At 43.6% G+C, this 25,986-nt stretch overlaps 1 protein-coding gene across 1 annotated transcript; it reads right to left on the minus strand.

Annotated features, from left to right (window-relative positions):
* Nucleotides 1–4,260: 4,260 nt before the first annotated feature.
* Nucleotides 4,261–6,937, minus strand: LOC116951551 (globin). Its single transcript, XM_032970265.2, has 3 exons — nucleotides 6,752–6,937; nucleotides 6,129–6,360; nucleotides 4,261–4,547 (listed from the first exon to the last, which is right to left on the minus strand). Exons 1-3 carry the CDS (start codon nucleotides 6,871–6,873, stop codon nucleotides 4,449–4,451), a joined length of 453 nt encoding a protein of 150 aa, XP_032826156.1. The 5' UTR covers nucleotides 6,874–6,937; the 3' UTR covers nucleotides 4,261–4,448.
* Between the last annotated feature and the right edge of the window lie 19,049 nt (nucleotides 6,938–25,986).

Consider the following 25,986-nt stretch of genomic DNA (forward strand, 5'->3'; position numbering starts at 1 on the left):
TAATTGTGGAAAAAGGGCCGTATACAACACCCCACTGCTCAAGAAAAATGTTTCCTACTGAAATGATCCTGTTAATTACTGTCCAATTGCAAAACTATCAACAGTCTCAAAATTAAATTTTGATTTAAAGCTTTCGTGACTGCAGTAATTCATATTCTTAGTTTTTTCGGTAAAGTCACGTTGAAGAGAAACAACAAAATAACAAAATATATATAAAACAATAAAAATTCTCACGACTTTACCGAAAAAACTAAGAATATAGTCTCAAAATTCTTAGAACGTCTCGTCCTGTCTAAAATTATGGACTGCATCACCCTTTCCCTATTCATACTCAAACTTTGTCCATTCGCAAAATTGTGCACGTTATAAATGGTTGATACATTTTTCATATTACTGTCATATATACCATGTCTCATTCTACCTTCGATGTATATCTGTTGAACTTCTCGTACGTAGCTATCCGTATTAATCAGAGGTGTTTATCCACCTTGGTTTGATGTCACCTCATCACCTGTGTAGTGGATTCAACAGAGTCGCAGACATACTTCTTGGAGGCAACACATATTTATTAACACCAACACACAACACAAAGGGGTTACTGCCCTTTTACCGGATAACCTATGGTGGTGGACCACCAGGCTAACGACGCTAGTTACTGGGAGTAGCTACAACGGACAGGACCCTAGCTGGGGTCCACGTCCACGTGTTGGTGACTTCTTCTTGGACGTAGGACGTAGATCGTAGATCTTCAGATGACGACAGCAATGCTGAACCCTGCTCCCTGTGGGGACCCCGGTTTACATGCTGCTGGGTTGTGGCTGGCCCCGCCCTTGGCCATGACCACCTTCGAGAAACCTCTTGTCGTTTCTCGACCCGTCCCGTAGGATTTCACCCTGACACGTGACCACCCCCGAGCCCCCACCTGGGGCCCTGGTGTAGATCTTACTGGTCACGTGCCTTCCAGGGTCAACCAGAGTGCCATGGCCTAGGGTAACCTCATCTCATGGCTGACACTCTCCCACTCCCTCCTGTAGGAGTCAGCACTACATGTCACACGTGGTTCCACTGCACTATCCCAGCGCTTCCGAGCCCCCTCTAGGGCTGGTACTACACCCACCTACGGGGTGTCCGCGATGGCGATGCATCGCACGCCGTGCTTCGCTAGAGCCGGCATTATTCAGTGACATTCGCGATGTCGCTACATACGTGATGTCCGCGATGTGAGTACATCACACGCCGTGCCCCTCTAGTGCCAGCACCACACAGTGGCATCCGCGATGTTGCTATATCTTCTTTGGTTCTTTCAGTAAAGTCACGTAGAATGAGAATAAAATAATAAATTGATCAAATAAAATAACACAATAAAATTCTCACGACGTTTCGGCCACAACAAAAGCAGCCTTCATCAGGTGAAGGGACGAGACTGTCTGGAGGACAGCGCTGGAGCGAAAAAGCCACGCTCAGATCGCGACCTTTAAGCTGTGTGAGAAAAAACAAAGCGCCTTGACAAAGGAATTAGCATAGAATTTAGCATTGAAATAGCTGAGTGATTAGCTTGTGACTGGTCACAGAAATGGCTATGTTAAAATTAAAGCATACGCATCCACAGAGGAACCCCTTGACAAAGGAATTAGCATAGAATTTAGCATTGAAATAGCTGAGTGATTAGCTTGTGACTGGTCACAGAAATAGCTATGTTAAAGTCAGAGCATACACATTCACAGAGGCACCTAGTACAAATCAAACAGGAGAATTTAGCATTGAAATAACTAGGATGATTTAGCATTGAAATAACTCGGAACAGAGGAGGGGGATAGAGACAGCTGCGAGGTGCTGTTATACTCCATGTTGTAAACCATACTATTAACCGTGGTGTGAGAGGTATTAAGAGTCAATGCCAGCGAAAGAGCTGCGGTCTGAAGGTCATCATAAAATACAATTAATTAAGAACGGAAATGGTTTAAAACATCTTTCCAATGGTTACTAAGCCAGAATCCATCTTCTCGGTTGAAATTGTCTCTGTGCTTGTATATGTGAATGGCCTCATGAACGAATCTCTCATGGTAGCCGGTTGGTTTGCAAAGAACCTCCGTCTTGGAAAAGTCAATGTCATATGAGCCCACTGAATTATAACAGTGATCTGCCACGGCAGAGGAGTTCGTTCTACCGTGTTTCACGTCTGCTTTATGTTCGCGGATGCGGTCCGAGATATGTCGTTTGGTTTCTCCAATGTAGCTACTACCACAGAGGCACTTTAGTTTGTAAACGCCCGGGTACTGTATGTCTGGAACAGCATCTTTTACAGATGGAACTAGATCACGGATTTTATGTACTGTGTTGAATCGGACCTGGATCTTGTGTTTATTCAGGATTTTGGAGATCTTTTTAGTGACCCCTGCAATGTAGGGTAAGGTGATGGTTTTGAGTGGCTCCACAAGAGGATCCTTCTTCATGACTGAAGTGATGGCTTTGCGGATTGTGTAGTCGAAGTAACCATTATCCCTGAGAGCCTGGTGTACGTGCTTGAGTTCACTGGTAATGTGTTCCTGGTCGGAAATGCATTGGGCTCTATGGTATAGAGTATTGATGAGGGAGTTCTTCTGGGATGGATGGTGGTGGGAATCCGGTTTCAAGTAAGCATCTGTATGGGTAGCTTTCCTGTAGACAGAGTGGCTCATTGAACCATCATGTCTCCTTTTAATTAAGACATCCAAAAAGGGTAGTTTGCTATCTTTTTCGACCTTCTTGGTAAATCTGATGGCTGGGTGTATGGAATTGATGTGGTCGCGGAATTGGTCTAGAGCAGGCTTAATACCTCTCACACCACGGTTAATGGTATGGTTTACAACATGGAGTATAACAGCGCCTCACAGCTGTCTCTCTCCCCCTCCTCTGTTGCGAGTCATTTCAATGCTAAATTCTCCTAGTTATTTCAATGCTAAATTCTCCTGTTTGATTTGTATTAGGTGCCTCTGTGAATATGTATGCTCTGACTTTAACATAGCTATTTCTGTGACCAGTCACAAGCTTATCACTCAACTATTTCAATGCTAAATTCTATGCTAATTCCTTTGTCAAGGGGTGCCTCTGTGGATGTGTATGCTTTAACTTTAACATAGCCATTTCTGTGACCAGTCACAAGCTAATCACTCAGCTATTTCAATGCTAAATTCTATGCTAATTCCTTTGTCAAGGCGCTTTGTTTCTTCTCACACAGCTTAATGGTCGCGATCTGAGCGTGGCTTTTTCGCTCCAGCACTGTCCTCCAGACAGTCTCGTCCCTTCACCTGATGAAGGCCGCTTGTGTTGTGGCCAAAACGTCGTGAGAATTTTATTGTGTTATTTTATTTTATCAATTTATTATTTTATTCTCATTCTACGTGACTTTACCGAAAGAACCAAAGAAGATGAATCCTTGCAGTCACGAAAGCTTTAAGTCGCTACACCTGTACATTAACTTCATCTCTGCCGATTCACTGCTGTTCTGTTTAATTACCCTTGCATCTCCCTGATCCCCTTATTTGAATGCTGTGGTTTCCGGGTTATTACAATTGTATCTATTCCAAATAAATGTGGTAATAACACATGGCCAGTAATGCCCCACAGTGGCACAAACCGAAGTCCAGAATTGTTTTTGTAGAGGAGTTCTTTGCAAAGTCAATGGGGTTAAATATCTTACAGTATCATGACCAGACATACAGTGCTTAAGGGCATGATACACATTCGGTATGCCCTCGGTGGTCTTCATGGGCTACCTCGGCTACTCGAAGTAGGCCTGAATGTGTTATTGTCTCCACAAAAATTAATTATCATCATGCCTGGAATGGCACCAAGCTGTAACCATTTTTTGTAACGACAAGAAATGCGTTAAAATTGGTAACAAATGGGCATTAACGGACCAGTTTTGAAAAATGTTAGCTTATATTTGTTCAGCTGTAATACAGCTGTTGATGACAATCAAAGGCATAGTATGCCTCGGCGAGACCTAGGTGCCCCTTGTCCAATTTCTTCCCATGCCAACTTCGTAGCCTGGTGCCTCAATTATTCCAGACTACGAGCCCCTGCTGAGTTGCACTGCCTGTACACTCAACAGCCAAGCCACCGTTGACATCTCTGGTAAAGTGTCAATCAAACTTTGCTCCTTTGACACTTCCACTGAGAGATCCGTCAACCATTACACCATAGCAGCATCCACACAACGCAAACCACACATATCATTAATTATAACGACTCCTTAACAATTGTACACATTCCAAAATCTGGATGCATGGAAGTTTTATTGATTTTCATTGGGAAGTTACATTCATTTTATTGTCATTGACAAGAACAACTCGGAAAGATGCTTCATTCTCCAAGACATTTGTTATCTCTGTCAACAGAAACTGGTGCAAATCATGTGGCAAAGGCAGTTGCGTAGCAGTCTTGCAGCAGTGGCCGTGCACGTTGGTTTAGTAGGCGGACCTGAGCAGGATGCAAATCATGCTCATGAGCTTCTCGAAGCCGGCATCGCCTGCGGCAACGGTGTCAGCAATGACCGCGGCCAGGACCTGGAAAGACATCAGAGAAAATTCGATTTGGCAATTAAAATAGGTTATCTTTCACTATGAGACCTCCTTTGCCAGTAGCAAGATATAGTAACAGGTTTTTACCCTTTTATCTGGCACAAAAACTGACACCTTGAAACAAGGGATCATGCTTGCAATAACCACAACACAAGCAGTCAAAATGCAAACAAAAAGAGACAACTCTGATAATGCTATGCACTGTCCTTGAAATTGATTGGTCCACACCCGAGATGGCTTTTCTTAGAGCCTAGTCTCCACTGGTGTTGCACCAGAAGACGCCAAAAGGCGTACAACTCAAAAAACAGCGCACTATCAGAGTATTGAGAGCTCGGGTTAAGCATTTACACTATGAGACCTCCTTTGCCAGTAGCAAGATATAATGATAGGTTTTTACCCTTTTATCTGGCACAAAAACTGACACCAGTATACAAGGGATCATGTTTGCAATAACCACAACACAAGCAGTCAAAATGTAAACAAAAAGAGAACTCTGATAATAATATGCACTGTCCTTGAAATTGATTGGTCCACACCTGAGACAGCTTTTCTTAGAGCCTTGTCTCCACTGGTGTTGGACCAGAAGATGCCAAAAGGCGTACAACTCAAAAACAGCGCACTATCAGAGTATTGAGAGCTCGGGGTAAGCATTTACACTATGAGACCTCCTTTGGTCCAACACCAGTGGAGACTAGGCTCTAAGAAAAGCTGTCTCAGGTGTGGACCAATCAATTTCAAGGACAGTGCATATCATTATCAGAGTTGTCTCTTTTTGTTTGCATTTTGACTGCTTGTGTTGTGGTTATTGCAAACATGATCCCTTGTATAAAGGTGTCAGTTTTGTGCCAGATAAAAGGGTAAAAACCTATTACTATATCTTGCTACTGGCAAAGGGGGTCTCATAGTGTAAATGCTTACCCCGAGCTCTCAATACTCTGATAGTGCGCTGTTTTTGAGTTGTACGCCTTTTGGCGTCTTCTGGTCCAACACCAGTGGAGACTAGGCTCTAAGTAAAGCCGTCTCGGGTGTGGACCAATCAATTTCAAGGACAGTGCATATCATTATCAGAGTTGTCTCTTTTTGTTTGCATTTTGACTGCTTGTGTTGTGGTCATTGCGAACATGATCCCTTGTATAAAGGTGTTAGTTTTTGTCCCAGATAAAAGGGTGAAAACCTATTACTACTAGGTTATCTTTCATTACACAAGCATCTAATAGTGAATGTAAAACGTTTTTCTTCAACTTCTGTACTTTGTGCAAAATTACTCTTCATGATCCCTGCTGCCACTAGGCTATAAGACGTATCATTGAATGGAATTGCAAACTGATTCGTGATAATGAATCAAATAGGGGAGAGCGGAGGATCCTTACAGACCTACTGAGTAGGATAAATGTTTACGTATCTACTCTATATCAAGTTTTAGGTGGATCCAAAGGGACTATTTGAGAGGGATTGAGATGTATCTTCATTAGTAAACCCTGTACCAATCTAGCTAACAGCTGTAGGCAGCAGTCACCCAAGAGCCAATCAGTAGTGATTGATCGTTGTGTTCACTGCATGCATTACCTTGAAGTACTGGGGGTCCACCTGGAAGCTTTTGGCGTGTTTGCCACTCAGATCCCTTAGCTTCATGCTCATCTTCTCGGTGTCATCCATGGACGTCACGGCATCATTGACGGCGTTGATGATCCTCTCGGCGTGCCAGCGCACGTCCGCGGATTTCTTGAGCTGATCAGCCGTAGTCATCCCCTTGAACTTGGGGAAAAATTCCTGAGCAGCGGGGGTGCTGGTGAAGAACCTGTTTTGAAGGAAGGAACATTCTGTGATTTAAATAGATTTGTCAAGTGGGCCAGGCAGTTGACCATACCAGCAGAAGACGAAATATATCAGGATAATGGTAATGTCAAAATAAATCCAAATAATTTCCTCTTATCCTACGTAAATATGCGTGAAAAAAATATATAAAGTTATTAAATAATGTACCCCACATATAGTAGTACAAATTAAAAAAAGCATGTGTGCTTTGTGTTCCTCCTGCCCGTCCCACCCCAACGTATCAGTTGACATCCAAGTCATGTTTCCGTGATGAAATGGATGGGTGAGAATTAACACGATTGCTATGTTCATACAATTTTACGAAATGAAGGTCTTTCTACGTGTTCACTGCTCATAATCAAAGATTGCCTTACTTCACCAGGATGTCGACACCGGAAGTCTCATAATTGGAGTACACGGGGGCCCACGCGCTGCGGATTTTGGTCTTCTCAGCAGCGCTCAGAGGCGCAACGCTTCCAGAGTCAACGATAGGCATGGCGATTGCTTTTGGAGTTGATCGGCGATGATCCTGCGAAGGGAGTCTGAAGTGATGAGCTACTCATCTGAGGACCTCCTTATATATCCATTTTATCAGCGTTTTCCCAATATCATACATGATGATGCAGATGTGAAATGATTGCAGCAACACCATTAAGAACGATGAAATGAAATACGAAATACTATTCATAACAAAATCTGAACTATTCATAAATTAAATGCTAGTATGCATTTTACATTTTTATGATTTTCATCATATATTGACAGGATACAGGATAATTTCAACAATATTTAAAATAAATTAAGTTTATTGCGATGTGGTTATGGGCCAATATGCACCGTCAGTTCTGAGTGAAGAAACAACAGATGTTGTAATAGGGCTGTCTTTTGCGGCATTCTGAAAATATAGTATGAAACATTGAACATCTTTTTTAACAAATTTTACTAAGTACAATTTTGATACATAACCATGCAAAAAAATGTGAGCAAGTTCATATAACTTCAAGTACTCTTTATATTATACTTATTATTTCATGCTTTAATGTTTCTAATACGTTTCTCGTGTTTTCTACCTTATAATTTTATATGTTCATTTGTTAATGACTAAAATAACCTACCAAAGCATGATTTAATGTTCCCTGTTGAAAATTAGAACGTTATATCGTAGATATGTTAGAACTCCATATAGGAGTTGTGCAAAGTCATCACGCTGTACGACATGCTGATGGTTATCTGCAAGCATGCTGGTGATGCAACATTTAGATGGCCTTCTTTGAAGTTATATCCTTTGTCCAGAAAAATCTCACTTGGGATTTTGGCCACTTTCAAACTAACGAGTGTTTTTGCATGACAGTAAATGCGAGTACCTGGGGGGACAACATCGTGCCGAAGAGAGTATGACAATGCATGGTGCTATAAATGCAGTGTTTTTAAATAAATATGGTAATGTGAGATGGCCACTAATGGTCCATGTCTTACAATCTCTTTCGTGGCACAGATCCAAGAGGAGTCTCTTTGGAAAGTCAGAGTGGTGTACACAAACAACTGCTGGTAAATATGCTCGCATGCATTTCATTTACATCCAAGATGCGTGCATTTTATTTATATCGATGTCCCACAAGCCACAGTGGGGTTACAATGTTTAGTTCCGAGAAGCTTGAGACAACCCATATTTGGTATACCTTGAATCGTCTCCATGGGCTCCCTTGAAGAATCGACATTTTGCCTTGATGTGTGCTTGTTCCCCCAAATTTAAAATTATTCTTAGAAGCCTGTTAAGTCCCCAAGCTATACACATAATTTTTGTCACAAAGATTGTTTTTGTAAGTGACGATAAATATGTTAAATTTGAGCAAAATCCTGTTTCCAACTATGTCAAAATTAGTTTGCGGTCCATTGTGGGCCATTGCCGAAAATGTGAACTCATTTGTTCAGCTGCGAGACAACTGTTCATGACAGGGCAGGATAGGTAGGGCAATGCCATTGCCTAGTGGCCGCGCATTCACTGCTTTTTGTCGAGTTACATGGTTCGAATCCAGTAGCCGTCCTAATTATTACTGCGAGTGTAATAACTATAATGTGCCATTTGCTTTATCGTAGACATTAAAGATCTCCTGACGTAATTAGAAAGAGTAGGTCATTGCGTGCCATAGTCAGGGTCCAAATTTGCCAAAATGGAAAATTGCCCGTAAATTTCTCAATTGGGATTATATAGAGAGATTATCACCTCCGACTCGCAGACTGATGCACCAGGGTCATTCAAATGAGCTTATCTGTTCTCACCTGGCTAAACAAAATAAACTTGAACTTAACAACCAGATGCATAGCATGGTTAATGTAAAAAAGTCACATGTAATTTTGAAAGCTTATTTCGTAAAAATTGCATCCCACAACGCTGTACAATTTGTAAAACGTGCCGTTTTCAAACGGAGGCATGGGAAAGCACATACAAGCCAGAAGAGAGCCAGAACCGGTGCTAACAATTACCCAAGCTATGCGGTCTGCCAAAATAATTCCGTTGGTTTGGCAAATTTGGACCATGACGCCGGCACACAATGAATTATTAGCGTGAAAGGCGTTATGGGTCCTTCAACGTCCACTGTGAAAGCAGACGGCACGTAATATTTTTAAAGTTTTTTTTTAACCCACTATTAATTAGCGAGGCTGCTGGATTTGAAGCTTGAACCTTAGTAAAAAGCGTCGGGTGCACTTCCATTCGGCAATGTCACCGCCTCGTGGTTGGTATAGGTCTTGGTGCAAGGGATGAAATCGGGGGTCCTGTCCAATTCCGCCCCCCCCCCCTTTATAGTCGGGTGGCTGGTAAAAACACGAAAACCACGTAATTTTTACGTACCGGTGAAAAATGGGAAAGACATACATTTTGGACCTCTGGAATATGTGTAATGAGAGAGCGTCATCTAATGGGCGGAAAGGGGTAACCGCATGGCCACCACCGGGTAGCGGGTATCCAATCCCAAGCGAGGATATATCTGGGCCAAAGGTAATGGCCGGAGTCAAAGGGGAACGTCCGGGAACCATCAGGAAGGTTCCACGAGGGGGCGTGGCTAGAGGCAGAGCTCAGCTCCGCCGAGAGGGATAGAAGCAGGGACATCGGAGGACTCAGGGTCGGTGTGTCGCTGCACAAGCCTCTCCCCATCATCGACCACGTGGCAGAACCCAGCTAGGCTCGTCTCTCCTCCTGGCACAGCGCCAGCCAGCGGCAGGATCGGGGAGTGAGAAAGAGGCGGACCTCAACGGCGGAAACCAGCGAGGCTCGCCTCTCCTTCAGGCACGGCGCCAGCCAGCGGCAAGATCGGGGAGCGGGAGAGAGGCGAACAGAGAGAACGGCTCGTCCCCGGCCAAAGAGAGAGCAGGGAAACATACGGGGAGAGCGGGAGTGAGCTGTGCAAGAATTATATCAATAAAAGACGCCAGTCAAGATCGTCGTGGAAGTCGTTTATTATTCTACCAAGACTTTTAATGTGTGCAGAGAGGACCAAATACAATTCATACGAGTCAGAGGAGCTCTTTGGTACAGGTCTCTTCGTCTACAATACACCACACAACACCCATTGTTTAGAAATTTTCATTCAAATACTACATCCAGAAACTGCATATATAAGCTATTTTAGGTACATGCACTGGTTTGTAAATTATTTCATGAAGCAAAATGAGTAAATCCATGAAGCGTATAAAACCTATGGGATACAATTAATGGCATACAAATCGATGTATATAGCAGTGTGCAACTATTTTAACTGTAAAAAATGATGTTTTACCTATTGCTATGATTATATTTCTGACATGTCCAGCCTACTTCATTTCGCCCCACCAAATTTTGTTAGTCGTACTTACATGATAAAATAATCAGTTTGTGGTTAACAACACCGCCACTGTATAAATTCGTGTTCTGTCCACATAAAATATGTCGTTTTCACATGTTAGATGTAGCATGCACAATTCTTTCACGGTTAATTCGCCATAATGTGGTTACATAACGTTCAGAGCGTTTTAAGCAAAGAATATACATTGCTACCAGCTTTCTGTTGCCTTGATCAAAATACTCTTCTAAAAAGGTTGATTCAGATTAGATTAAACAAGCTTGTGTTAATATTTCAAGAACCATTATGATGTAAATATCAATGAACCAGTATGTGTTAAGACGGCGATGACAATCTTGATGGTACAGTTCATCGCCCACAAGAATGTCCTTCCGAGTTTAATAACGGGCCATCACCTGCACATTGGAAATTCACATAAAATACAATATTATCTTTTGAAATATTACTGACAACCAATATTACAACACAGTAATGGTCATTTCTAAAAACAGGTATTAAGATGTTAAACACCAAACAGAAACCTTATACAAGGCATCATGTCTGCATTAACCACAATGTTTGTGGTCAGAATTCAAACAAAAACATACTCTGATAATATATGCATTAAATTTTGATTTAAAGCTTTCGTGACTGCAGTAATTCATATTCTTAGTTTTTTCGGTAAAGTCACGTTGAAGAGAAACAACAGAATAACAAAATATATATAAAACAATAAAAAATTCTCACGACGTTTCGACCATAACTCACCTGATGATGACCGTTTGAGTTATGGTCGAAACGTCGTGAGAATTTTTTATTGTTTTATATATATTTTGTTATTCTGTTGTTTCTCTTCAACGTGACTTTACCGAAAAAACTAAGAAAATATATGCATTGTTTTTTAAACTGATTGGGCCACACCAGAGACATCTTTCTTTTGAGCCTCGTCTCAAACGATGGTAGATCAGAGGACGCCAAAAGGCGTACAGCACAAAAACATTGCACTATCAGAGTAATGAGAGCTTGGGGTGCGCATCTGGGACCTCCTTTGCCAGTACCAAAATGTGATAATAGGTTTTTACCCTTTTTTTGGCAATAAGACAGGTGTTAAGATGTTAAAACACCAAACAGAAACCTTTTACAAGGAATCATGTCTGCATTAACCATAATGCTTGTGGTCAGAATGCAAAAAAAAAACATACTCTGATCAACTAGATTTTAAGTTTTCATGACTGCAGGGATCCATACTCTTTGGTTCTTTCGGTAAAGTCACGTAGGTATAAAATAAAATAAATTAAATCACGACGTTTCGGGCGCAACACAAGCGTCCGTCATCAGGTGGGACAACCACAGCAAGAAACAATTGTTGAAGTGGGCAAAACCATCACGTTACCATGCATAGCAGGCGTTACCAAAAAGATTTCCAAAATCTTAAACAAACACAAGATCCAGGTCCGATTCAGTACAGTACACAAAATCCGTGATCTAATCCCATCTGTGAAGTATGTCATTCCTGACATGCAATATCCTGGAGTCGACAAACTAAGTTGCACCTGTGGTGGGTGTTACATTGGGGAAACGAAACAACATATCTCGGACCGTGTTCGCGAGCACAAGTCAGATATGAAACACGGCAGAACTAATACCTCCGCCGTGGCTGACCATTGCTATAACGCTGTGGGCTCTCATGTTTTTTTCCGAGACCAAGGTACTCTGCAAACCTTCGGGCTACTATCACAGGTTTGTTCATGAAGCCATCCAGACATATAAACATAACTAACTTCAACCGAGAAGATGGATACAAATTGAGCAATCATTGGAAGGATGTTATTAACAAGGTAAAACCTTAACTGCTTTATGGTGTTGCCTTCATATCCGCATCTCCAGTCTTCTTTAGCCTCCCACTCTCAGCCCCGCTCACTCCCCCCCCCCCCCCGGCATTTTGCCGTGCTCACCTTTAATCCCTTCTAGCAGCGCTTCACTTGGCAGTGCTCCACTCCCCCTACCCCACACCCCCTCTCTATCTCTCCTCCCTGGCTCCTCCCCCCTCTGTAACCTATATAACCTCTTGTTACAGCAGCCCTTTTGCCCACTTCAGCAATTGTTTCCTGCTGTGGTTGTCCCACCTGATGACGGACGCTTGTGTTGCGCCCGAAACGTCGTAATTTAATTTACTTTATTTTATACCTACGTGACTTTACCGAAAGAACCAAAGAGTATACTCTGATAATATATGCTTTGTCCTTGAAACTGATTTTTGTTTGCATTCTGACCACAAGCATTGTGGTTAATGCAGACATGATTCCTTGTAAAAGGTTTCAATTTGGTGTTTTAACATCTTAACACCTGTTTTGTTGCCTGAAAAAAGGGGAAAAACCTATTATCAGTGTAATATAATTTAAACAATACTAACCATTCTAGATATTAACCATTTCCTGCCACCCGAACAAAAATATCAATTGCTGAACTGCCTGTGTGCAACCCAGATCAAACCTGAACAAGTGGGAACCCTAGCTTGAGGAGCTACTTGATAAATTATACAGAGGGACGTGTGAAGAGGAGACTTTGGTTGGTGTACTTCAACTTATTCATTTCGTTGTCACCGCTCGTACACCACAGCAATACTCGTTCAAACCAACCCCGTTTCCTCGTTTCACAGTCCATTTTAAACCTCCACTATGCCCTTCTTCGCCAGTCACCCTTCTACAATTTCCCGCTCTTTTACAATCCGTTTCTCTTCACCAATTCGATCAGAGTGTCATCCACTCACCAATCTGATTGCGTGTCGTGCACGTCAGTGCTAACACCCCCGATCTCTATTCCTTGCTCGAGTGAGTTGTGTGTGCGTGACGTCAGTGACCCCTGACCTCCGATCCTTACTTGGTCTATCCCCCGTTTGCGTGATTGACATGTGCGGCGTGTGTGATGTCGAGTGAGGAAGGCATGCGTGCTGTTTGTGTGGTGCGAATGTGAGGTTGTACGAGACATCCTCTACACATGCATCCATTTGCTGTACTGCCATCTTATGGTCAGCTCACAGCACCCAGTTTTAGTTCTGGATTAAGTCTGTATGAGCCACCAGCCACACATCGAGAGTACTGCATCATAAATGTATGCCACCTTGTTCAACAAATGATAAGAGATATTCGATTAAATATATGAATTTGCTGAGTGTACAAATGCTGTTTTAAAATATGTGTAACCGACGAACGTAGTATACGAGCTTGTGCGTAACAGCAGTTTGAATGTGCAGCTTACGTTTTGAATCCAGGGAATGTAGGCAGATATACGAGAGAAGACTGGAGGCTTAGATAAATTTTTACAATTCACTGCTGATATAAATGTAACAACGCCATGCACAACCCATGAATTGTCACTCTTCCGACATAGTAGCGGTCCACCCCAATCACCCTTTGAACGAACGGAAAAGTCATTGTTAAACCATTATCCTGAACCACAGCTGAAGTTATGAGTAGACAAAAGTCTTACATCTGTCAGAATATCAAATACTGTACTGTGTGAAAACTTTTGATGCACTTTGAGCAAAGTAATCCATGCACTGTACAACTTGGGCACATTATTCCTAAAACACTTTCACAACAAATCAGTAAATTGTTTACAAATTGTGACTCAAACAAGAAATGTTCTTACATTGCATGGACCGCTTGATCCATCACCAGCACATGTTGTGTTTGCAGGTAATTTAGAACCCCAATATTCATCTGTTTTGCATGTGTTGTCATCAATCACTGGTAGGGTGGCTTGCTGGAGCGTGCTGCTAAATAAACCATTGACTGAAATATATAGAGAAAATGACAAATAAAACTCAGTTTTACAATATCTCATTTATAGATATATTGTAGTTTGTGGTCGAGTCGCAAGACGTTTTCCTTTTTTAAAAAGGCAGCATTCCACGAGAAGCTGCACCAAACACGGTAACGCATTCTAAGTTAAGGGAGGCGCAAGGGAATTCTAACATGATGTGGTGAAATCTCATAACAGCATTGTGCAAAGTTACGAATGTCCTCAAAGGTGCACACAGCTGCAGGGTTTCGGAAATCTGCAGCAGTGTCCACAAAGGTCAACAAAACAGATTAATGCAGGTGACCCCTCAACGCCTGGTCCTTGGTTATGTTGTCAGATCCTGCAACTGTTGTACAGTTACCAGTTGACCTCCAGAGACCACACCTTGGTCACCCACTTTTGGGTGTCTACTTCAGTGCCTCTCTTGATAGTTTGCCCTCCATCCTGATACTACTAATGTAATTAACCATGGAAAGATGATAGTAATGTTAACGAGGCCAGTTTTTGGACAGTGTTACGACAATCATTTCTACAAAGTAACAGAGAAATCCCTCGCCAACCGCGGATTTGCCAACCGCAGTTTATTACTTGTGTAGTGTGCTTAAATACGCGGCACACACTGTAGTCCGAGGGACAAACACGTGCGTGTATGCAACATGAGGCTGCACGGGCGAACAACCACCTCATTAAGGGGGGAAGCTGGTGCAAACAAGGTCGGTCCGGGGTTGCACGCTGACACCAGAGGTGTTGCCAGGGAAACGGGCGATAAGGGGTGATTGATGGTCAGACAGGCGCCAGCCGGTCTGGCCCTAAAGAGACACCAGGGTGGAGTTGGTTAATTGGAGAGGGGACATAAATACGGCCGTGAGAGCGTAGAGGAGTTTGTGTTGCTGGGGACCAAGGTGAAGACATCTCGCCACTGCCGCTCAAGCCAGGGATGGACCTCAACCCTCACGAGTCGCCGGGCGGGTGATGGTTGTTACCCCCGCCCAGATTAGGATGAGTGAGTGGGTTGTTCCACCTGATGAAGGATTCTTGTGTTGCGATCGAAACGTCATGATTTATTTCATTTTAATTTATTTTATTTCTACCTACGTGACTTTACCGAAAGGACCAAAGAGTATGGATTCCTGCAGTCACGAAAGCTTCAAATCAAGATTATCATGACGATTACTACATTGATTATATATGTTACTCATTGCACATTATAATCCTGTATTCCATATTTGTTTTGTGACTACCTAATGTATGTGTGGCCATCCTTGTTGTTGCGACCTACTTATTCTGGAGCCCCAGCCGATGGTGTAGCATGTGGTTTTCGATGACAGTTGCTCGTTGTCACTGGGAAGGCAGGCAATCCGTATTCCATTGTCCTGCGGCACCGGTGCTGTCAGCTTAATCAATCCAACGTCTTTTCTATACACAATTAAAGGGTTCATATTGAGAATGATAAGATCTGAGATAAGCATCAAGATATAAAACGTGTACACAATATAGTGGATTGGCGCCTAAAAAAACAAATAATGTAATATTTGTTAAACCTACACACTCGATTTTGTTTATTATCAAAAATGTAGGGTGGAAAATGGTAGCCTCGGGTTTTCGTGTCACCTTAAACATAATTAATACCGTCATCTAGGTGAATTTGATGTCATTAATTTAAATCCAGATATCAGCAGAGCTACCTTCCAATAATGACCCTTGAAAAGGTGAACAACCGATTGAGTGTACCAATAAAACAGTTAATAACGAATAACTGGGGAACGATGGATCAACGTTCACGTCACGCCCCGTCAGTATCCGAGTCTGCCTGGGAAAATGAATGATCCTACAAGCAGACTAAATTCGAAAAGAAGCTTCGTGAGAAGAGCCTCAAAGAATTATAGTCAAAGTCCCAAAGCCGAGAACACACAGCACCAAGATCACATTTCAGTCAGACCAGCCCTACGAATCCTCCAACTTAATGTCGAAGGCATATCAGCAGCCAAGCACAGTCTCATTTAAGTCCTTGATGCCCAACACATGCCTGCAAGAAAACCACATTTGCCCAATCCATATACTCAGTGGAGGTCTACTCACCCTTAACTCAGCAGGACTAGAAAGCAACCGCTTAGCTTTATGACTTTGCATTTGTGGTGCCACGACCGCGGAGCAACTCCGCAAGCGCCGCGACTACCTCCCGGCCCCTGCACTAGACGCACACCCGCACATAGCGCACCCACGTATTGTCCTGGCACATCGGGTTTTAATCCGAAGGGCCCCTAGGGGGAGAGTTCCACGGTTTCCCGGTGCCAGGAGATTGGCCGACCCCCACAGGACAGGTGACATTGCGGTGCCCCTAAATTGGCTTAAAATTGTATTGGTGCAAAAAGAAAAGATTCCCTGGGCCAACCGCAATGAGTTACACACAACATTGAGGGGAGGACGGAGGGTGGAATATTAGGCATGAAGAGCAGACCCTAAGACGTGAACTACTGGGCACAGGAGAACAATGGGTGGGCGGAGCGGCAGCGAGAGTATAAAGGTGGGAGCCTCGGGACGATTGGAGCTGTTGTCTACAACCTCCGGGCCATCACGACCCACTCCCTGCCTGCTGTCCTGCCTCTTCAAGCCGCTCACAGCATCCGTGTGATGCCAGCGAGTGCTGCTGCGAGACAGTGATTGGGCAAGTCTTCTCTCGTCCTTCTCCCTCTGACTCTCTCAGCGTCCGTGGGACGCCGCGAGTCCAGTTTCAAGGTACGTGGTAGGACGATTGAGTAGCTGGGTTTATAGGCAGAGTTACGCTAGGCTCTCCTCGCGAAATGCGTATTGGCACCATTAATAAACTCTAGTACAGGATATCGGTGTAGTGTGATTTCTGTGTGTGTGGGCAAAACCTCGCCGTAGCGTCTGTGATCTGTGAGTGGCTTGTCTGCGTGGAGAGACGGTGTGCTCAGCGTGAGAGTGAGTGCAGGGCTGCAGCGTGGGGGTGGTATGATTTGAGCGTGCGCATGAGGCGCGTGTACTGCAGCACATACGGCCGCCGTCGTTTGCGTGTGCTTGCGCTCGCATGTTTGTTTACACAGCAAGCTTTACGCAGCGCGTTTACACAGTAGAAATAGCGTGAACGGTGAGGCATGCCCCATAGTCTAATCTCGGTGGTGGCAAAGCCAGCCGTTCAGGTATGTCCCTCAGAGAGGGCACTGGCTTGGGTGGGCCGATCACTCGATCGGCGGGGGCTCGGCGAGAGGCGGCCGAAGAGGAGGAGTGGAGAGTGGAGGGGGTGGACATCGTGCCCCCACACATTCGCTAAATAGAATAAATGTAATAACTATCAAGACCTAAATGTGACTTCCTGGCCAGAAACCAAAGGGGAAACAACATTCACATTTTTGCCTTGTAGAGACGCACATTGAGGACAGGATGTAGATGGCAAACTACCAAATAAATGGTTACACCCTTGCTGATGCCATCTACCACCCTAATATCCTTGCCACCTTGCTTAGGCAAGGCTTAAAGGTACACCCCCTCAAGTATACCACAAGTGACGGCACATCTATATATATAAAAGGGAAGTTTGTGAATGTGTGTCTGTTCGAAATGTTTAGCATACTTCCCGACATGCAACAAAATTGAAATTTGGCATGTGGGTAGCTTCTAGACTGTACACAATGCAAAAAGTATAAAAATAGACTTTTGTATTTTGGGGGGCGGGGGGGGCGCAATAATGGATATATTTTGCACGGCAAGTGAGCAGTGACGTCACATCTGTGATGTCACCCGCATGCGGCAGCGTTACGCAGTGTGCCTGCTGACGTCACGCATTACCCCCCCCCCAACCCTCCCCGTAGGCCGTGTATCCCGCATCGCTGTCTCGACTTTCTAAGTCAACGCAACTATTTTCAGCTCGTTCTTAAATATAAAGCAGAAAATACATCTGTTTGTGTGAAGCAGCAAAAACTCTCGAACGCTGACCTCTGACGTAATGAAATTTGCACAGCTTATGCTGTCTGGAATTTCTAAGGGAACGCGACAATTTCCAGCTCGTCACGTCATTCCCTTCCCGAGTTGCCTGGTTAAGGTTTAATTTCCTTGAGTGAAAAACAACCGATTTACTTAAATTGATTTGTTTCGGATTTTTTTTCTTGCAAGCATAAATTTTCTTCAGGCTTTTCCAGTGAAATATAAGGGAATATTAAATTAATCCAAGACAAGAATCCAAGTCTCGGGCGAAGCCGGGTAGTAAAGATTGTCGACAATAAATATCACAGTCATGTGATGGTCATCGATGTATACATTACCACCACTGCCATTACCACCACTGCCAGCAGTCACTCACCCGGCTATATATGTGGGTGACTTCAATAGCAACCACACAAAATGGGTTTACTCAGAAAAGATTGAAGCCACTGCATTTGTTTTGATGGGTCGAATGACACATGAAATTAGCAACCTGCACGTCCTTTGGATGTGACCATCCGTACCTCCAGCCACCCAACCAGCAAAACTTGTAATAATAATAAAGTAAACTATAAAAGTATCTGTGTTGAACCAGGTTCCTCCCCAACCCCAACGTCACGAGCACCCCCCTACCTCTTGCACGTGACAACCCTCAGGCCCCCCCTCCTACCCGCATGCGCCCCCAGTCGCCCCCCCCTCAACCCGTGTCCCCCTCCTCGCGCACCCCTTCCCACGAGCGGCCCCGCCCCCCCACTGCACGTCCCCACTCACTGCTGGCCACCCGCATGCCCCCTCCCCCTCTGCGAATGTGGGCGGCGCATGGCATGCCAGCCAGAAAAAAACTTGTTCCTAATGCAATGTATGGGTGGTCATCCGATGATCATTTATCACCAAATCATGCAGTCATTTTTTGTGGGACAGACATAGACAGAAGTAAATGTGTAATACTTACTCAGAGCTGGTGTAGTTAAATGCGGAATGGTAAGCAGTTAGGTAGACTTCTGCAACATTTGCCCCAGCCTCCTGCTGGTATATATTGTGCTTGCCGAGCACTACCCGTAGATAATACGTCTGCCTGTGGATATCACATAAACAACGCAACTCAAACAGCTTTAATTCCATTTAAGGGCTTCCAATTTTTAAATAAATAACAAAGTACCATTCATCCTTAGAAACAAAAGTATGGCTATATATAATACAAATCTACAACGTACATCTTTATACTTAACACAATAGCAGGTTTGTGATTATTAATATCTAAAAACTTGAATGCAAATGAATAACTTACTTGGCACAGCTGCCACTTGTGAGAACCCACTGTGGGTCGATGAGGGTTCCACTACAAGAGTGGTACCATGCGCTTTTCGTTGAATTGTAGTATTGCACAGAGACCTGTTATCGCATCAAGATACAATCGAGCAGTCAAAGTTCATAATCATTTAAAGATACACGTCAGAATCTTTATTTCTACTGGAGAAATCTGATGAGCTATGAAGCTCTTTTTCACAGATGTCCAGTAGGGGCAGGTCAGAAAGTGACAACAATACACCTAACATGCACGCACCGATTTATTAATTAACGTAAATGCTTATGCTCATGATACAGGCATGGAATCGTGCACGTAATACAGTAATCTGAATAAAATGTTTGCAAAACGATGGAATCGGGTTTTTTTATTATCAAATATTGACAAACATTCTTCGTGGAATAAAAGAAATAAATGATTCATTAGCAGCGGAGAGGTCATCATCCAGCAGTGGATTGGACATGGCTGATGATGATTAGTGGTGTGCAGAAACAACTTCGCAAACACCACCACAATCCTCATTAACGTTACTTCATAACATCTTTTTAAATAGGCTGACGTTTATATATTAATGTTCACGTGACAACGCGATATTAGTTTCCTTTTGTATTTGGAATTGTTTTTTTTAGCTTTAATATACTATCAGTATTAATAAATATTACTGAGCGGTACTTCCAATGTCTTAAACTGTAGTTCACTTAAAATAAACCTGTTACAAGCTTTCTCCAATAATGAGTGGGAGATGGTAGTCTTCACGTGGCCCACCTGTTGTGTTTTTTATTGTTCCCTTCAACACAACTTATATCCTCATCTAGGTGAATTGGATAGCGTAAATTTGAATCTAGATAGGATCAGTTGAGATGAATGCCAAAAAAGTCTTTAAACCGATTGGTCGTGGTCTTCCAGTTTCACAAAAAAGATATTGACTCAAGACCTAAATGTGACTTTCTGGCCAGAAACCTAAAGGACTACAGGTCGGTATCCCTCGATTTACAAAAGGGATGTGTTTTTCAAAACAACACGTAAAACAAAATGTTGTAAATCGATATGGCTTTTCACATGAATTGAATACTACTTACCTAACAATATACACCTATGACTTTGCACAGTACAAATATAATAAAATGAACGTAAATATTGAAACTATTGAATAATTTAAAAGAAAAACAACCTTTTCAGGGAACTTGTAAAAAAATACACATGTTTAAATGACTGGAAAACAGTGTCACGGTATTGTGGGGATAACGTGACACTGTTTGCGTATGGGTGACGCAGCCTTCCGGGTGCTGCTTGTATGCCGTTTGAAATTTCCTTAACACGGAAATTCGATTTTGTTCATAGAAATTTTCCATAATTCGTCAATTGCGTTCACATAACAGTTCGTAAATCGAACGTTCGTATATTGAGGGATACCTGTATAACGTTAACAACGCCTCATTAAAGCAGATCTTGTTGCTGCAATCTACTACCCTAAACATGGCCTCGCCAGTATCAGGCAAGGCCTAAATTACTATACTATCGGTGGCATCAATAGCTCCCACACACACCCCATGGTGCTACTCAGAAAATGACAACACTGGAGAGAAACTTGTGGAATGGTTGTCGGCAGAGGATACATTCCTTATACGACCACAAAAATCCGGGGCATATTTCACTCAGCCGATGGAAAACGGACCATGACCCAGAACTTACGCTTCATCTCAAAGGACAAGAATGAACAGCCACTAAATGCGTCATGAACCATTATAGGTAAACTAGCGGTCAGTACCCGGCGTTGCCCGGACGAAAAAGGCAGACACACACATGGACTTACAAACAGACATGGACCCATACACATTGAAACCCACTGACTTACACGCACGCAAACACATATGGACTCACACACACAGACATCGACTTGAGAGACACATATAGTTACACACACAAATCGACTCAAACACACAGAGTTACACATATCGACTCACACATACATACATAGACTGAACAACAACAACCGCCATTCGCCACTAAGTGGCAGTGACGTAACCACAATGCTTGTGGCAGGCCATGTGCACCTTGAGGCCACGTGAAGTGTCGCACACCTGCTGGCATACAGTAAGCATGTGCCTAGTGACTGTGGTGGAACCTGCTATCACAAAGGCAGTGCATACTGACAGTGGTGGTAGCGGCTATTACAAAGGCAGTGCATACTAACTGTGGTGGTAGCTGCTATGATAACAGCAGTGCATACTGTGGTGGTACATGGTTTAACAACAGCAGTACATACTGAATGTGCTGGTACCTGGTATGATTACAGCAGTGCATATTGTGGTGGTACCTGCTTTCCCTGCAGCAGTGCATGCATACTGTTGTGGTAGCTGGTATGATTACAACAGTGCATACAGTGGTGGTACCTGCTTTCCCTGCAGCAGTGCATGTATACTGTGGTGTAAGCTATGATTACAGCAGGGCAAGCGACAGTGGTGGTACCTGCTATGAGTAGAGTAGTACATACTGACTCTATAGCAGTATATATCGACTGTATAGTAGTACATGCTTACTGTATAGCAGTATTTATGGACTGTACAGTAGTACATGGTGACTCCATAGCAGTATTTATGGACTCTACAGTAGTACATGCTGACTCTATAGCAGTATATATCGACTCTACAGTAGTACATGCTGACTCTATAGCAGTATTAATCGACGGTACAGTAGTAGATGCTGACTGTATAGCAGTATTTATGGACTGTACAGTAGTACAGGCTGACTCTATAGCAGTATTTAAGGACTCTACAGTAGTACATGCTGACTCTATAGCAGTATATATAGACTCTACAGGAGTACATGCTGACTGTATATCAGTATATTTAGTGACTCTATAGCACAAAGTACTCACGTGACAGAGTGCCGTGGTGTGGCCGTGAGCTCGACTGAACGCGCATCACTTGGCAGGGTCCGCCCCCCCCCCACGCAATTGGCGTCAGTTGGTACGGTCGAGCTCGTGCAGTAAGTAAATAATTAAAATAAGAGTGGCACTAAATCGCTAATTAAACTAATTTAAAGTTGACGGCTGGGAAAACGGAATAGCCTATACCAAGCAGGGGGCTCGGGGCGTGCCACCCGGCAATTTTTTTTGGACTTGAACCCCAGCCAAATCCCCCGCAAACGCGAGCACGCGGAGACTTTTATATTTAAGACTTGCAGACCTAAACCAGACCGGCAGTCACGTACACTGGGCTACCGATACCAGTCATAACCTTAAAACTACATCCTCGTTGGAAAGTTCATAAGGCCAACTGGCCCAGATATGAAAAAGAAACCAAAGCGCAACTGAATAACCTGGAGCCAAGGCCTGTTATCTTCGATAAATTAATACAAATCTTGACATTTGCCACAACAAATTACATCCTGGGGGGGAATCGGAAAAGATAATGCCCTGTTGGTAATCAAAAATGGAACATCTCTTTAAAGAGTTAATCAGACAAGGTGAAAAAGATAAGGGAAATGCACTGCTAGTGTTCCTGAACTCTGCTGAAAAGAACGGTGGAAATACCTCACTGCAGATTTAGCCTTTACTCACTCAAGCCATGAAGCCTGGTAACTCCTTTGGAACCTAGGTGACTCAACCAACAGAGCACAGACTACCAAACCCTAAAGCAAATACTTTGGCTTCCCACACACTATCCTGCTCAAAGAAACCAATGGACAATCGCACCAAACAAGGTGTCCGGAAACAACTCGCCATCATTTTGAGTCAACTACCGGAAGCAATAATTTAGTGAGCGTACACTCACTGAAGTGGAAGGGGCCCTCGGGGCCATAAAGTCTTAGCAAGGCATAGGGGTTTGATGGCCTTTGTCCTGAGTTCCTAAAGAACCTGGGAAAATATGGACCATCATAAACAAGACAGGTAATATCCGGATATAATGGAATCATTTCAGTTATCGCCATTCTGAGACACATAAACCTGCAAGACTCGCTCTCCAGCTCCAGTCCAATATCCTCGTGTCCTCCACTTCCAAGCTAATGGAACGACCCTTAACTGCCTCTCGAACAAGCCGGATTTCGAAGTGGCCGTAGCTGTTGTGAACAGAAGGTAGCATTCATCGTGAACAGAAAATCAATACAGCAATGATTGACCTCTGCAGCCTATGATACCGTTGGCAGCAAAAATCGAAGCCGTTCAACTGTACACCTAATTGACGTGATGGTCGGCAAATGTACTTTGAGGATACGCCTCACTGGTGAACACAGCCACCAGAGTTATGAACAATGGCCTTCCTCAAGGCTTGGTGCTAGCACTGCCACTATGTAACACATGTAACCTGATAAATGTACATCTTCTCACAAGTTTATATATACACATGACATCAACTTTAAACTAAACTCTTTGGTTCTTTCGGTAAAGTCACGTAGGTAACCTTGCCGCACAGGGCACAAATTTCGAGACCATTGTCAATACTCTTAACAGCTGATATTATTTTACTGGAGGCATATTTCCATTGTTAGAGACTGACACAATCCTTACAAAGCCACCAAAAGCGGACTCCACCTGAATAATTGTTCAGCAGATGCGACCCTTGATGTGTCATTTTGTGGTAACCCAGTGTACTATGATCCGACTCCAAGCTATCTAGGGGTTATCATGGATAGACACCTGACCTTTGAGCCCCATACAGTAGAAAACAGATCTGAAAAGACAAATTCAAACATCGTCTTGCTACAGAAACTTTCAAGCTGTGAAGTGCCGCCCTGTTACTGATCTACTCAGGTGCAGATATTGCACTTCAGCCTCGTCCGGGAGCTCATACACGAAACTGCTAGATGTACAATTATCTACCGCTATGGGTATCAGCACTGTAATTCTGAAACCAACACCAATCTCTTGGCTCGTCCTTCTGGTGAACATTCTGCCACCAAATATCCACGGAGATATGCACACTACAGTAAAAGGGTATTTCTATGTTTTCTTTCAAACAACAACCTACCTATTAACCAAGACCTCAACAATGTACATAGCTACCGACTCTAGTCCCGATCCCTCTTCTGGGTTCGTGCTGTCACCATCCTAGAGCCTCATCCAGATTCGGAAGAACGCTGGCAAAGAGAGTGGAACGACGCAGACATTCAGAATAAACACCTTATTTGAGACCTAAACATGGCACCTTCTGGCTTTGAAACTCCTCGAAGACACTGGTGCAACCATGAACTGTATCATAATATCAACAGGCAGAAGCACATATCTCCTTCATGAATGGAATATTAAAGACATGCCATAGTGCAATTGTAACCATGTGTAGAGGTGTTAACTGCGCACTGTTCGATAACCTGCATTGCCACCAGGTATAAAAGGGGCAGTGCAGCGTTACCTCTGGGTGCATAACGGTTGGGGTCAGACGAGGTGAAGTGGATCGTAGCCACGGTTTGGTAAGAACCAATCAGCCAGTTCCACGTGGGAATGTGTGATTGGTTATACCGGGTCACGAACGAGTATAAGAAGGGTGACCCAACAGAGCTCGGGGAGTTCTCTCCCTACACGAAGACCGAAGCCCGGGCTGAAGACTAGCTAGGACCCTGGACCAGCCTTCTAGCCCTTCTGAGGGCTAAGGCTCGGATACCCAGTGGTCAGGACCCACCGGGCCAGCGGTGGGTCAGATAGCCTCCCCTAGGTCCCAGCCGGAGGACTCTAGAATAGCGGTAGACGTGTAAGTCCCGCCAAGATAGGAGGCTGTACCTTCTTAGGCTAGGATAGCGGTAGACGTGTAAGTCCCGCCAAGTCCGGAGGCTGTAACTCCTTAGGCTAAGATAGTGGTAGACGTGTAAGTCCTGCCAAGTCCGGAGGCTGTACCTCCTTAGGGTATCGGGTGAGGGGACCGGATACCCCCTCTGTGTGTGTAAAGGACTGTATAAGGAAATAATTACAATGAACAGAGTGTGCCTCCTAAGAAGTTTATTCGTCTTTATAAATACTACACATGCAACAATACACAATAACATATTGCAATATGCAAGTAAAGCATCTACAATAATCATTGTACCGTCAGTTTCACGATACTTCAATTAAAGGATCCCAATGATTTATGCCACATAACTGCCAAGTGAAAAAATAATCCAAAAGTGATTTTATAAAGTGCTAATTTAATTGGTAATCGTGATTTATTTCTGATCTGTAATTATTGTACTATGTACATGTTACATTCAGACCCGGCCGATGCTGTGCAGGCCAACTACAAAACCTCACACAGCACATCGAAGATGCTTACCAACAGAAGATGATCACTGGTGCAGCGTTTGTTGATCCGTCTGCTGCATATGACACTGTTCAACACCGTATCTTCATCCACAAACTGTACCTCATAAATGTCGACCTAGACCTTAGCCAGACCATTCGTAGCCTCCTAGAGAACAGACGCTTCTATGGTCAGAAAAGTAGATGGGGTTCCCGAAAGAATGGCTTACCACAAGGCAGTGTGCTCGCTCCGCTTTTATTCAATACCTACAATGATCAGCCATTTCCTGCTGAATTTCAGCAGGAATTTCAAGAACACAGAGAAGATCCTGGAGAGGGGACTGGACAAATGTCAAGATACTACCTAAATAATAATCTCAAACCCAACCAAAGTAAAACCCAAATCTGTGCCTTCCACCTATGAAACTGGGATGCAGAGCAACGCCTGAATGTCACTTGGGGAGACCAGAGCCTAGTGCACCAGAGTCACCCAGTGCACCTCGGGGTAACACTGGATCGCGTACTCAGCTA

This window comes from Petromyzon marinus, chromosome 43 (assembly GCF_048934315.1).
Source record: "Petromyzon marinus isolate PM22_M1 ecotype Great Lakes invasive population chromosome 43, UKy_Petmar_22M1.pri1.0, whole genome shotgun sequence".
Classification (NCBI taxonomy): domain Eukaryota; kingdom Metazoa; phylum Chordata; class Hyperoartia; order Petromyzontiformes; family Petromyzontidae; genus Petromyzon; species Petromyzon marinus.